Raw genomic sequence first — 15,080 nt, forward strand, 5'->3', positions numbered from 1 at the left:
ATTTTCTCCCATTCTGTAGTTGCCTTTTCAATCTGTTGATTGTTTCTTCTGCTGTGTAGAAGTTTTTCAGTTTGATGTAGTCGCACCTGTTTATGTTTTGCCTGTGCTTTTGGTGTCATATCTATGAAATCATTGCCAAGACCAATGCCAAGGAGCTTTCCCAAATGTTTTCTTGGAGGAGTTTTACAGTTTGGGGCCTTACATTTAAGCCTTTTATGCACTTTGAATTGATTTTTTGTATGTGCTGTAAGATAAAGGGGTTTTAGATTTTTTTCAAACATTTTTTCTCTGTCTGTTGATTTGATCAGATGATCTTTTTTCTTTAGCCTGTTGCTGTAATGAATTACATTAATTGACTTTCTATGTTCAACCAGCCTTGCATACCTAAAATAAATTCCACTTTCTCATGGTTCTATAATTTTTTTGTACATTGCTGGATTCAATTGGCTGTTATTTTGCTGCAGATTTGTTCATCTATGTCTATGAGAGATATTGGTCTGTAAGTTTCCCTTCTTGTGATGGATACAATGTCTTTGTCTGGTTTTGGAATGCTGGCCTAGTAGAATGAGTTAGGAAGTGTTCCCTCTACTTCTATTTTCTGGATGAGACTGTAGAGAATTGGTATCGTTTTTTTTTTTCCCTGAATGTTCAGCAGAATTCACCAATGAGACCATCTGGACCTGGTGCTTTTCCCATTAGTCCTATCACTATCCTCTTCAGAAAGTCCCAGCTTATCATGTTGCAGCCTCACTATTCCTCTGTCCTTCCACTTCCTTTCTCTTTCCCCTTAATGCCTAAACCTCCACATTCCAGTTCACTTCTTATGTGGAATAATCTCATTATCTCTTGAACCAGGTCATGCACAGAGGACCTCCTCACAATAAGAAAACATCCAATGAAACTATGCTTTTAAACAAAGATAATTCTTTCCCTGAGAAAGTCAACTCTGAGTAGCATCTTTTTGCCTGATCGTATGAAGTTATTGAGTTCATGTGTATCTGAGCATTTAACAATTTTATTTAGCCAATGAGTTGAAGGATGGAGAAGTCCTTCAAACCTGGCCAAGTCCATGAAAGGCATAGATAAGCAGAGAGAGTTGACAAATGAAAGAGTTCTGGCAGAGAATAGGTGTGCAAAACCACTGTTGTGCAACTGCTTACAATATATAAAGAGCAGGTAAAACTGATCCTGATCTGTGTACCAGCTACATCCAAATGATAAACCTGTAATGTTGATATTAATATTCTAATTTACAGGTGAAGAAACTGAGCAGCTACATAGATAGTGTCCCAGATTTAAAATTTCCCAATTTGAGGTAAATCTGCAGAAGTGTAACTTTATTTCTCCATAACTGAACTCAAATTTCTCATGATCCTTTATTTATGGTGATAGCTGAAAACACTGAAGATTTTCAGTGAAAGTAGTTCAGTCACTTCTAGTTTAAAACTTAGTCTCTTTTGTATAAGTATTTAATAGAATTTAGGAGTTTCTCTTCCCCTTCATTTCTGTTATCTGGTGAGTCCTGTTGTGCAGACATTCACGTTGGCCATCTTTAGCTTCCCTGGGTGCCTTCCTGGCTAGGTCTTTAGGTGTAGCCCTCTACTTTTGCATCCATCACTGCCGTGTCCCTGGTTGGTTTTAACTCCCACCTCGTTTCCAGGGGAAGCCGTGGATTGTGGTCTGTGCTTTCTTGGCCCCATCTGGGCTCTCAATGAGCTGCTGGAATGCCTACACTCAGCCACGTTGTTGATCCACTCCTCCTCTGGGATCTCGAATCCATACCTCTGCATTGAGAACCCCTCTTCCCAAGAGCCTGACAAACATGCCAATATCAGAGCCCAGGAGGAGTGGAGGGAATAAGGGATGTTTCAAGAATTCAGTCCTAAGAGACACTATGAGGCAAATTACATTTTCCAATGAAGCTGCTTCCAAAGTAAGTTAAGGAAAGGTAAAACAGAGCAGCTTCAAAAGTGCCTTGTTCAAACTAAGTTTGTTCAAAAGGTCAGTATTATAATCAGCTACTGTAATATACATCAGTCGTGTAGTTTCTGAAATGTTAGCCACACACACAGAAAGAAAACCCTCATTAATTAGGGAAAATAAAAAATTATTAAGGCACCATTGCAGATATTAGGTTCCCTAGTACAGACATATTATGCCTTTAAAGACTATTAATAAATACATATTTTCATTTTTTTCTGAGTTGGTATGCACGTATAAAGGTTGCTTGCCACTTACATAGGAGGTCATTATTATACAATAACCTGGACACCCAGCCTAGAATAACTATAGGAAAAATGGAAAAGAAGAAGTTACTTTGAAAGTATAGATTGAAAAGTGCTGGGCTTTAAATGTCTAGAACAATATGCAAGATAGGTCACTGGCCGTGTTTTTTATTAAATAACCTATTTATTTAACTACAGGTGTAGCATAAAGATGAACTTCAAATATTATGAGAAATCAAGTATTTTGTATTGGTCTACTCTTCTAAATTTTACTGAATTTTACTGTGCTTATTTTTAACCAAAGGGAAATAGCTTAAACATCTTTTATATTTTATAGCCATTTTATGTGTTTAGATTCTTCTCCAATATTTGCCTCCAGATAAATTTGGACTGTACTTGACCTTTTGCATAAACTTTAAGATGTGTCCTATAACTTGTATAGAAGAAATTGCAAGCGCTAATGCAATGGTATATGCATAGAACTTCGGTTTAATCATTGAGAACACTTAAAAGCTCTGATTTGTATAATTTCTTAGATGTGTTCTTAGAGTCCCTTAAATGGTAGTGGGAAGATTTGAGGCAGTGCATACTGTTTATGTGAAATTATAAGGGGGTATGGACCAGAGTTTTGTTTGGTTGTTTTGCTTTTAGCTACTCACTGCTTTAGGACCAACTTCTTTTAAGCTTTGGAATTTGATCATGCCCAACAAGCATGAAGCATCCTATATCCTCACTCAGCAGTGGGCATTTCATTTTCAAAGTCATAGAGCGTGAGAGAGACCAACGGCAGTGTTTGCCTGTGCCATGTGTCAACAGGCCGTTCTGGATCATTATGGCAATGTCTTTCCTCCCTAAATAATGTTTACAAATATACTGATGAAGACAGATTTGTGTTATCTGTCTTTAATGGGTCATAAGTTGAGCTAGCACTATATTTTTTCCTGAAAATATGCACAGTTGTGACATGGTGTTTAAGAGTCTTAAGCTAACTGCTGCCAAAATAAACACAGCTGTAGGAAACGATGACCCTCTCTCCTTTGTAACAATAAAACGGCTTCCTAATTGGTCTCCCTGACTCTGAACGCTAAGTTAACATTCCCCTGGATTTCCGAGTCCCCTGTCCTTTCCCTCCTCCACACACGTCCTATGAGGAATACAGCTTCTGACCTAATGACGGAGCACAGAAGACAAAATTAGTTGCATTAAATTAGAATATGACAAAAAGCCTTTCTAAATCTTTGTCACAATGCAACATTCAAGCAACATGAAACCAACAGAATACAAATAAACAGACAAAGGAAGAGGGTTAACATTTGGAGGAGAAATTTTATGAACTGGATCACTTGAAAATTTGAAATGGTCATTGATAGGTAGGTAGCATATGGGCTATGACAGTTTCTAACTTGGGGATCCTACTCTATAATCACATGTACAATCTCTTCTTGTTTCATCTTTGTATATAAGATTAACTGTTACAATGTTTTCTTCATTTTCTTATATTTCTCAGAAAAGCAAGTCTCCATTGCTAAAGGCTGCATTCAAAAAATAATGAGAAAAAGCATGAAGAATAAGATTCACATTTCTATGCAGTGTTTTTTGTTTTCCTATTTCTAAGTATACGTATTTAAACAATAGCATGCATTTTTTTAAGTTAGTATTAAGACAAATTGTCATCTAAAAAGAGAAAGCAAAAGCTTTCCTTTATTTCTGTCACAACTCCGATTTATTTTGTTGTCATCTATTTTTTTCCCCCTGAAAGCTCTGTTGTTTATTTTTGAAGTTTAATCCTACCATGTTGGGTTGTGGGAAAATAACGGCTTCTAATAGGGTTAATCTAGCTGCATAAAAGTCCATGCTGGGTATGATCATAATCTTGATTTTTGATTAGATCTTAGCTAGGAATGTCTTGTGATTAATCAAAATGGCTCACAATGCCTGTAGTGCAAGTCATCTTCACAGATGGGCTAGAGAATCAGAGTTCTTTTGAATATTTGTTTTAATCCCTTCTAGGATAAAATGGCTTTGTTTTTTGTTTTTATTTTTTTACTTTAAATCAGATTGACTTCATCAAATTAATGACTAGAAAGAAATTTTGAAGTGCAGTTTCACTGGGATTACAGATAGAAAATGAAGAAACTTGTTTTTTAATTGATAGTATTTTAAGGGATGCTTCACATGTTTAAAAAAATGTCAAATTATTAGTAAGATTTAACAACTTATTCTATTCATTTGTAATTTGGATAAAAAACTATACAAGAATATATTTAAATATACTTCATAGAAATAACGCTGAGGTTTTTATGATTCTCCACAGCATGAAAGATTTTTCAAGATTATTAATTGTCCCTCTTCTGATTATGCAATTCCAGTCAAATTGACGGCTGATAACAAAGAGCTTTACTTTGGCAACTAAACTATCTGAAATCTAACACCCAGGGCGCAGCAAGAGCTCTCAGATTCACACTCTCGATGTTTACTGAATTTGTCTGTCAGCTCAAGCAGGGAGCTGCTTCTATGGGTTTTTTCCTGGGTTCACAGGTTGACGGCCTAATGTTCCTAGCAGGGTCAGAGTGCAGCTCTGCAGCTCCAGGGCTTGCATCTTGGTGCACAGCTTGCCCTTAAGTAGTTTCATGACTTTAGGCAAATTTGCTGGCCCCTCAGGTCTTGAGATCCCTTACCTGTAAAAATGAGGGATTGCACTAAAGCCCCCACATTGCCATCTAGTTCTAAACTGTGTAATCAATCAATTCGGTGAAAAATTGCACAATAAACACTTTACTATAACTTGCCTATCCTCAAGAACACACCTCCATCTACTCTGTTAAGTACACTTCAGTGGTTTAAAAAACTTCAAATCCCATAATGCATTATCCGCTACATCTTTAATGTATAAAAATATAATTGAAAATTAAAAAAAAACTCATACTCTTTATTTATGAAAAGGCCTAAATGCCTACACATGAGTTGGAATTTAAAATGAGATGGACTTAGTTTGGCTGCATCTGCACATATAAAAACACTGTAAATGTGAAACAAAATAATCAGGAAGCCGGGCATGATGGCGGACACCTGGAGTCCCAGAGCTTGGGGAGGCTGAGGCCAGGCAGGAGGGTCACTTGAGCCCAGGAGTGTGAGGCTGCAGTGAGCTGCAATCGTGCCACCACACTCCAGCCCGAGTGACAGAGCGAGACCCGTCTCTACAACTAAATTTAAAAAATAAAAAAATCAAGCATTGAAATATGTAGTTTACATGATTTCCAACAAGCAGCTCAACTAGAATTTAGATTTGGCCTGTCCTGTTGCACATCACCAAGCACATAGTAGATAACCACAAATATTATTCAAAACTAACTTTAGGTCTCTATGTTGACTAAATTTATCAGGCAGCATTTATAACATGACTTGTGAAAGACCAAAAATTTCAGGCAGCTGATTATTTGTTTTTTATCAGCATTTTACCAAACTGACAATTTCATAGAATAAATTATATCAAATAGTCTATTTAGTTTCCAAGAGATCCCCTTAGTCCTAGACTCTTCAGGTCTACCTACGATGATGGGAAATTTTTTTTTTTTTTTTTTTTGAGACAGAGTTTCGCTGTGTTGCCCGGGCTAGAGTGAGTGCCGTGGCGTCAGCCTAGCTCACAGCAACCTCAGACTCCTGGGCTTAAGCAATCCTACTGCCTCAGCCTCCCGAGTAGCTGGGACTACAGACATGTGCCACCATGCCCGGCTAATTTTTTTCTATATATATTTTTTAGTTGTCCAGATAATTTCTTTCTATTTTTTTTAGTAGAGACAGGGTCTCGCTCTTGCTCAGGCTGGTCTCGAACTCCTGACTTTGAGCGATCCACCGGCCTCGGCCTCCCAGAGTGCTAGGATTACAGGCGTGAGCCACCGCGCCCAGCCGATGATGGGAAATTGAACATAAAATAAGACAGATTGTGACTTAACTGTCAAGCAGTTATTCAGGCCTTGCAAGACACAATTTCTTCAAAAAGTTGCTCACCAAAAGTTGTGAATTGAACTGTTGACTCCAGAACCATACCTACTGGAGAAGCTCAGTAAACACGTGTATGACTATGTAAGAATCATTGAGTAAAGGAATTGAAAGAAGCTGTGCAATTCATGTGATCCACTTCCAGACTGGATAAATAACCCATATGTGTTTTTAAAATAAGAATGACTTGATTTTCCTTTTTCTTTTTCTTTTCTTTTCTTTTCTTTTCTTTTTTTTTCTTTTCTTTTCTTTTTTTTTCATATAGGAGACCTGGTGAGCCTCCACTGATAAAAGGTTGGCTTCCTTATCTTGGAATGGCCCTGAAATTCCAGAAAGATCCCTTGAATTACATAAAAACTCTTCAAAAGCAGCACGGTGACATTTTCACTGTTCTCCTTGGGGGTAAGAAGCAGTTCTATAAGTACCTTACATATGTCATAGTTTCTCACTTGTTCTTTAATGTCTTTATATTTCTCTCTAGGCAAAATGTGGAATATTTGCATATCTTTGTTTTGCTTGTAGAGCTAATGCAAAAGGAAACCATGTTGTTGAGTACAGTAATCCTCACTTTAAAAAACAAGTTATAGAACTCTCTTCATAGTACCTAGGGAACCTCAGTCTCTTACCACCTGCTGTCATTTTGGTATTGTTTGGCTTGGTTTTAAGAATAGTAAAATGTATACCTTAAAAAGCTAGAACATATTTTTTAAATTAATTACTTTCTTTTGTAGTGCAGTTTTAGGTTTACAGAAAATTTAGCAGATAGTTCAGAGAGTTCCCATATACTCCCTCTCTTTCCATCACAATTTCCCCATTGTTAATGTCTTGTATAAATGTAGTACATTTGTTAACAAGTGATGAGCCAGTGTTGATCCATTATTAAAAGTCCATGATTTGTATTAGAGTCTACTGTTTGTGTTGTATATTCCATGGATATTTGACAAATGTATGAGACATGTATCCACCATTACAGTCTCATACAGAATAGTTTTCCTGCCCTAAAAATCCACCTATATATTCTTCTCCTGCCCCTGAGTCCCTAGCAACCAGTGGTCAAGAATGTACTTTTCATTTTAAAATGTTCATTATGCTTCAAAGTTTAATAAAATATTTGCAAAAACAAACAAACAAACAAAGAAAAACCCAGCAAGATTACTACATACCCCAAACATCCCAGGGCTGGGAACAGAAGGTGGAATGTTCTGAGCTCATCGTTTTATCAGGATTGAGATATCCAAATATATTGGTTATCTGTTGCTGAGTAACAAATCCCCCCAACATGTAATGGCTTAAAACAATTGGTCTTGCCTGAGTCAGTTGTGGGACTTGAGTCCTCTGGCTGCTGGCTTGGAGCAAGATGGTCCAAGATGGTCTTATCATATGCCTGACTGGGCCTCCTCATCCACATGGTCTTTCATCCTTAAGAAAAATGCCTTACATGGCATCTAAAAGGGTGTTTCAAGAGAGTGAGAGGAAAAGCTGCAAGGTTGCGTGAGGCTGAGGCTCAGATATTGTAAAACTTCATTTCTACCACCTTTTATTAGTTAGACTAAGTCACAGTGAAGCCCAGATTCAAGAGTGGGGAAAGAGACTCTGCCTCTTCCTGGGGGGAGCGGCAGAGTCACATTGCACAGGAACACAGATGGAGAGAGAGAAGGAATTTATTGTAGCCATCTTTGCACACAATCTTCCAATTTATCAATCTTCAATGTACTGCGGGCTAGCTCTTCCCTTTCTTTGCCTTTGTCTGTCCTGTCTATGCCCTGAAGGCTGATCTCTGCAGATGAGATTACGCACATTCTTTTGTTCTCTGACTTCCCTTTATGTAATTGCAGTGGGGGCTCACAGAGGCTGCTCCCAGCTCCCTGCTCTCACCAGGCTCTGATAACAAAAGTTCACTCTCCTTCCTTCCTTCATGAGATAATTGAAGATTTCAGGAATAATTTTCCTTAGGTCCCCACCTATCTACCAAATGTACCTTCATTTCACAATTATCCTTACCACATTTTGTCCAGTTTCAAAGAATGTTCAAGACCATCCACTTACCTGTTCCCATGACCCTTCTTTCCTGCCTCCTCTGGGCTGCTATTAATATATCACACACATTTATTTCTCACACACGTCTTCATTTTTTTCTTTCTTGCGTTCTAGTTTATAACCATGCTTGAGCTTCTCCTATATTCTCCTCTACTTACTTTCCACTTTTTTTTTCTCTTTTGCATCCATATTTTTCAAGCGAGTTGCCTACATTTGCTGTCTCCAGTTGCTTCTCTCCCAGAGCCCTCCTAACCACAACCAGCCTTGTGCCTGGTGGGGGTCACTCACAGGTCCACCTGGCTAGCTGAACTCTCCTTCCTTCCTAAAACTTCTGCTACTCCTTCACTTTCCTGACATTGCCCCTTCTGGTTCTTTTGCTGACTCTGAGGAGTCCTTATCTAGATCACCTCTTTGCATGCCTCTTTTTCAGCTTAATTCCTATATCCTCCTCTAACCAGCCTTAGAATTTTATGGTCTATTCCTAGAGAGCCAGTAATTTTTTCTGCCTGTAATTACATTGCTAAGGGTCAGTGGCAAACTTTTGTACATACAGTAACTTAATTTCAATGCTACCATTTTAATGTAATAGTGCGGAGGGAAAAAATGATTCAATTTGATGAGATCGTCAGCGTGGTTGAATTTTCCCATGAACAGGCAGTATCAGTTTCGTCACAACTTGCTCCTTTGCCGGGCAGCTGACAAGTCCCTTCCAACAATACTTGTTTGCACTCTGATTTCAGGAAAACTGAAATGCAAAAAAAATCATGCATCTTAGAAATAGAGGAATTGTCGTATATAACATAATCCTCACAAGGCTCCTCAAGATCAGGCCTACCTATCCAGCCCAGTCTCTTTTGCTATTTCTTGCCTTGTGTTTAATGCACCATTAATGCACCACATTGTTTGAAATTTCCTCTTCACACACCATTTCCTTTTGTGCCTCTGTGTTTTCTCTTCCTGTTCCTTCTGCCAGAATGCTGTTCTTCACCTGACTGGGGATGGACACACCTTTTGAAGCCATTGTCACATGTTACTTCCTCTCAAAAACCTTTGCTAACCGTCTCCTACGTTCGGCACCTGTTTCCCAGGGTCCAGTTATTCCCAGTATCACTCTTGTCAGAGCATTGTGAATTTATTGCTAATTCACTTGTCTATCTCCCTGTAGTATTCTGTTAGCTCCTCTATTACGAACATTTAGTCTAGAGCTCAGCATTGATTGATTCACAACAAATATTTGATGGGGAAATCCCTAATACCTCAGAGCTGATGAAATATTAATATTAATACCAGAATGCTGGACAAATAAAGATCAGAGCTGGGGCTTCTCTTCTAAATGAGCCTTGAGGTTCATGATACCAAAACTGCATTCGTCACTTTAAAAAAAGTCCTTATTTTAAATAATTAACACTTGTGTTTCTAATGAGTAGATACAACAAATGATTGAAATTTTCAGTTTTTCTTTTTAAATACATTGTGCAAAAATACTGTAAAATGATTAAGCAGAAACTTGTGGCAGGTTTGAATAACTTTACTCACTTTTCATAAAACAACCCATTTCTGCTGACACTTGATGTCTTAATCTTAGATACTGAGAAGCATGCTGAATTTCTAAAGTCTAAATAATCTGACCATGGGTATGTTTTTGAACTCAACAGTAGACAACCACAGTTGAACATACACTATACTTCCCTTTCACTTCTTACTAGAATTTGGATAAATTCCTGTCAAGAAATCCTATTACTGTACATGGTTCTGATGACCAGTTCGCAAAGTAGCTCATTTAGAAAATGTGAAATGAAGAACAAAGTCTTCCACTGTTGTCTCATAATGTGATTTCAGTGAGTGTATGTTCTTGCATGATGAGCAAATGATTGTCATCCCCCAAAGTCTCAAGGGACACGGATGTCATCTTAATAAAGAAATTAAAAGGTACATCTTTTCATGAGAAACCACGTAAATTCGTGACCTGTCGCAGAAAATAGTTCTCTAATTGGTTCTGTGTGGTGGTGCAGCGGAATCGTTTTCCCTAGATGTCACCCCAGCAAAGCACCACTGTACATCATTGTCAGCAGCTACTGAAATCTCCCTAATAAGAGGAGGAGTACATAAATGTGGCCATCCTCTTAAAGTAAAAAAGTTGGCTCATAATCTACTCTCCCAACTAATATTTTCAGCTTGAGATTAAAAAAAAAAAAAGTCTAGTGAAAAACCAGCTAAACATGGAGATTAAAAGCTTCTAATTATGGGGAAAAAATTTAAATTCAAATTTATCTCGTATTTGTTGACTGGGCATTTCTATTCCAAGCAGCCAAATAGTTGCCCTGAATTCCCATAGCCCTATCTCTATATAGCACCAAATATCTGAAATGAAAACATCAAAATTCAATTTATAGTGATCCAGATGTTAAACTTCTTATGTACAGGTGATCAGGGTGAATGACTGAATTTTTTTAAGTACATTGACTGAACTACTTCGAATCATGTAGCTGTACCTTCCTAAAATAGTATCTTTGAAGGAAGTGAAAAGGCTGTTGAGTTGGTAAAGGATCATGGACAGGTTATACAGGAATGCTACAGTTGGTATTGTCAGGTCCAGTCAGCTTCTAAAAAGGGAAGAGCATGAAATGATTGGCAAGGAAGACATTAAAAATCTTGACACCATTTCAAATGTACTGCCCAAAAGGATGATTTTATATTGTATTTTTTGCAGCCGTAGGCACCATTTTGACATTTAGACAAATGCAATCTCTGAAATTCTTTAAATCAAGATATCGTATCGATTTCTGACAGCATTCTCTCCTCTTTGGAAAATATGACAAAGGCCGTTGTTAGCACCTTGTGATCTTTGTGAACCAGGTAACTGTGCCTGCTGACACTGGACATCCATTTACATAAAATCACACTGGAGCAGAAGTTAATTTTGCTCCAGGAATGCATGGCCTTCAGAATACGTTTGCAGAAGATTTCCTTTGTTAAGAAATTTAAATTCATTTTATGAATGTATATGAGTTTTCCTAACTGTCTGATTAAAGATCACAAAGAAACTCTGGTTTTGCATCTCACATTAGCAGATGGTGGACAGATGGTTTAAATTAATATTAATTTTGGAAAACTTCACTTAAATTGTTTATACTGAAGATTAAAAGTTGGAAAGCCAGCTAACATCTCCAGGGTTATTAGTACTTCCAAACCCACTTGAAAAGTAAAATCCAGAAAATCAAAACATCTACTTCTAAAGCAAGCCACATCTCAATAAAAGAAATAGTAGGCAAAACACGGTGCCTTGATAGTGAAGAAAATTAAAATACGAATGAGAAAGAGAAAATACAGATCCTGGAGTGAAAAGAGCCCGGAAAAGAATGAAATTTTACCTACAAATTGCTTTAATCAGTAATCATTTTTTAAAAGAACTTATATACAAACAACTGCTTATTTTTTAAAAAGGATCTATTGGTAATTGGTTGCTAACCTGGACAATTTTTCCATGTTCAACTTTTATTCCCTTTATTTGACATATAATTTCTTCCTATATTCTCGCTCCCAAGGGGTGGAGGTGGGGAGCAGAGGGAGAATGTGTGTATTTGTAATGAATTGTAGACAAAACAAAAACTCTAACATGCATACAGCCTTTACTTCAGGAGGCCCAATAACAGGTATCTCATGCTGTCATGTCTGAATATATTCTTGTCTTATATTTAGATGACTGTAAAAAATTGGTAGGAAAAATTCACAATATTCTCTAAAGCTTGTATGTTTTACAAACTAAACCTTTTATACACTATCTGAATTTTACAGAATAATCTAAAATAACCCTAAAGATATTTAGCAAAATCCTTTCATTTAGTGAAAGAAAGTACTAATCAGCACCTATGAAAATACACAGCTTTGTCTAAAATTATAACCTTTGCAAAATAAGAGAATTAACTTTTTTTTCCCCAATTGTTTGTCAGGCAGATGCTGGCAATTTTATTTAATCAAGATGCAACGGTAAAGCAGGTATTATAAAGTGTACCCAAATCCAGTTGAGTCCTTTTTGCTCTCCCCAGAGCAAAAATAAAAAAATTGTTCAGTTTACTGAATAGAAACAGTAGAATACAGTGGACCAGAATGAGTAGCCACTTCTAGCTCTACTCTCATTCCTAGATCAGCTCACATTATTAAATGAATTAAGGGGAAATGGAGTGAATAAAATTCAAGTTGTATGAATACTTTTTAGAAAAAAATTCATAGCACATATATATTCATGTATTATTAAAAACTTAAATTCTGTTTTAAAATTATAAAGCAAAACCACGTTTACCTTGTTTCTAGGATTAGGTTGAACATTATTTCAAAATTTCATCCTAAATATCTTGTACCAAATTGCATTTAATTTCTGTGATGCCATTTGAGTTACCATAAATAACAAGTGAGAAGTGTTCCTCTAAGAAAGTTACACACACACAGGAATAATGAAGTGAAGACAATAAATAATTAGACATTGCCATTTTTAGAATCATCCAAACTTTCTCTGTGTTCTGGAAAGACTTATTAAATACCATTATTTAATACTATCTGCATAATATTTCTAATTAGAAGGAATCTTAAAACAGCACACTGGTGAGAAGAGACAAGCATTGTGTGAGAAAAAGAACCGTGCGTGGGAGTAAATTCTTGCCCAGGTTTTGCCACTAAAATGGCAGCACAACCTGGGCCCTTCCTCTTCTGACTTTCCTCAGCTTTCTCGACTGATAAATGCAGGAGTTGAGCTAGGAACTCTCCAAGGTCCCAGCCAATTTTGAGAGACAAACCGTAGTATATGACTGTGTTCCTCAAAGTTCCTCGTTAGAAGAATCCTTTGAGCATCTTATCAAAAATAGAGACTGTCAGTCCCACCTCCAAGCCTTATGAATCAGAATCCTGCAGAAATCTATATTTTTAAGAAGCACCCCAAGTTTTTTAATCAGATAAGGTTGGGCAACACTGATATATAAAAAAGATAAATATCATCACCTCAAGGAACCCTTGCTGATTACTCCAGACAGACTGAAGCAAACTCCACATTCTGCTTCCCTTACACCTTGTTCCACTGGTGCTGTGTCACTATCCACAGCGATACCATGACTTCTTTACGTCATTATATCTCAAGAGGATAAGGGACCCAACAAACTGTCTAGATCTCAATAAATAGTGTAAATAAATGCCGGAATAAATGGATGAGTGAATGGGTTCTAGTTTGGAATCCTGTGTCAGTCCCAAGTCACTATGTGACCTCAACTATGTTACTAAATCTCCCTCAGCCACTATTTTCCCATCCATAAAAATGAAAATGCTGGTATTTGTGATTTTTTGGTAGTATCGAATTTAACATTTATTTGTGAGTTACTGCTTCATACTGCATGGGCATTTATTTGAGTTAAAATTATTGTATTTGAACAAAACTAAAATGACAGATCTAAGTACAAAAATAGCTCTTTATGAAGTATAAATAATCAGAAATGGAATGTCATTTACTGATTTGTTGTATTGTTTTCTTTATTTTTTTTTGGAAAAATATGTGAAGTTTCTAAGTCAAGGGATTATGAGAATATTTAAAGGATATTTAACATGTTTGAGTACCTTAGTTAAAATAAAAATTGGAAGAGTAACTATCTCCTTAAAGGTCATTAAGAACTTCAGATATTTAACTTCAAGCTTCTAGAGTTTTTCCCACCATAATTCCATTTTCAAAGGAGACATGTAGAGGATCTTTGAATGAAATGGATTTTTCAGAACTTTGCACCTTAGTTATTAGGATATTCTTAATGTTGATTAAAATATTTTGTTACAAATGAATTCTTTTTTTTTTTTTTTTTTTTTTTAGGGAAGTACATAACATTTATCCTGGACCCTTTCCAGTACCAGTTAGTGTTGAAAAATCACAAACAATTAAGCTTTCGAGTATTTACTAATAAATTATTACTGAAAGCATTTTCCATCAAGAAGTTGAATGATGAAATGAATGATGAGCTTCACCTCTGCTATCAACTTTTGCAAGGCAAATCTTTGGACACACTCTTGGAAAACTTAATGCAGAATCTAAAACAAGTGTTTGAACCCCAACTATTAAAAACCACAAGTTGGGACACGGCACAATTGTTTACATTCTGCAGCTCAATAATATTTGAGATCACATTTACAACCATCTACGGAAACATCCTTGCTGGCAACAGGAAAAAACTTATTAGTGAGCTAAGAGATGATTTTTTAAAATTTGATGACAAGTTCCCATATTTAGTATCCGACGTACCCATTGAGCTTCTAGGAAATACCAAGTCTCTTCAGAAGAAACTCATAAAATGCTTAATGTCAGAAAACTTAGCTAAGTTGCAAGGATACTCAGAAGTTTTTCAAATGAGGCAAGATATCCTGGATAAATACTATGCGCGTGAGGACTTTGAAATGGGAGGTAAGAAACTTTGAATGAGTACTTGCCTAAAATAAAATAATTTACAGTAGACCTTTGAAATAAAAAGACAAAATGGCGACCTTGAAAATTTTTATGCTCTTTCTAATTGGCTAATGATAAAATGTTTTACTCTGAAACAACCCTTTGTGATAATTGATTTTTTTTTTTTTTTTGCTGAGGTGGTAAAACAAGATACTTAATGGTGATAATGAGAAAGAGTATAAGTAAGCTGCATTTACTCCTCTTATCTCATCCTCCACCTCCCCGCCCCCCCACACACATTACATTTTAAACTATTCTCATTAAGCAGAAAATTAGACTTCAGAAGCCTATTGGTTCTCATTAGCATGCACTGATCCTTGGCTGGGTCTGTGTCCTAACATCTTTTAATT

General features: G+C 36.6%; 1 protein-coding gene across 1 annotated transcript in view; it reads left to right on the forward strand.

Moving 5' to 3' along the window:
* Window positions 1-15,080, forward strand: part of LOC123645197 (cytochrome P450 7B1) — a 184,547-nt gene that overhangs the window by 151,086 nt on the left and 18,381 nt on the right. Inside the window, exons 2-3 of the mRNA XM_045561831.1 lie at window positions 6,490-6,626; window positions 14,104-14,688. Of these exons, the coding sequence (XP_045417787.1) occupies window positions 6,490-6,626; window positions 14,104-14,688 (722 nt within the window). The remainder of the gene's footprint in view (window positions 1-6,489; window positions 6,627-14,103; window positions 14,689-15,080) is intronic.

The sequence above is a fragment of the Lemur catta genome, chromosome 9, assembly GCF_020740605.2.
Source record: "Lemur catta isolate mLemCat1 chromosome 9, mLemCat1.pri, whole genome shotgun sequence".
NCBI lineage: Eukaryota > Metazoa > Chordata > Mammalia > Primates > Lemuridae > Lemur > Lemur catta.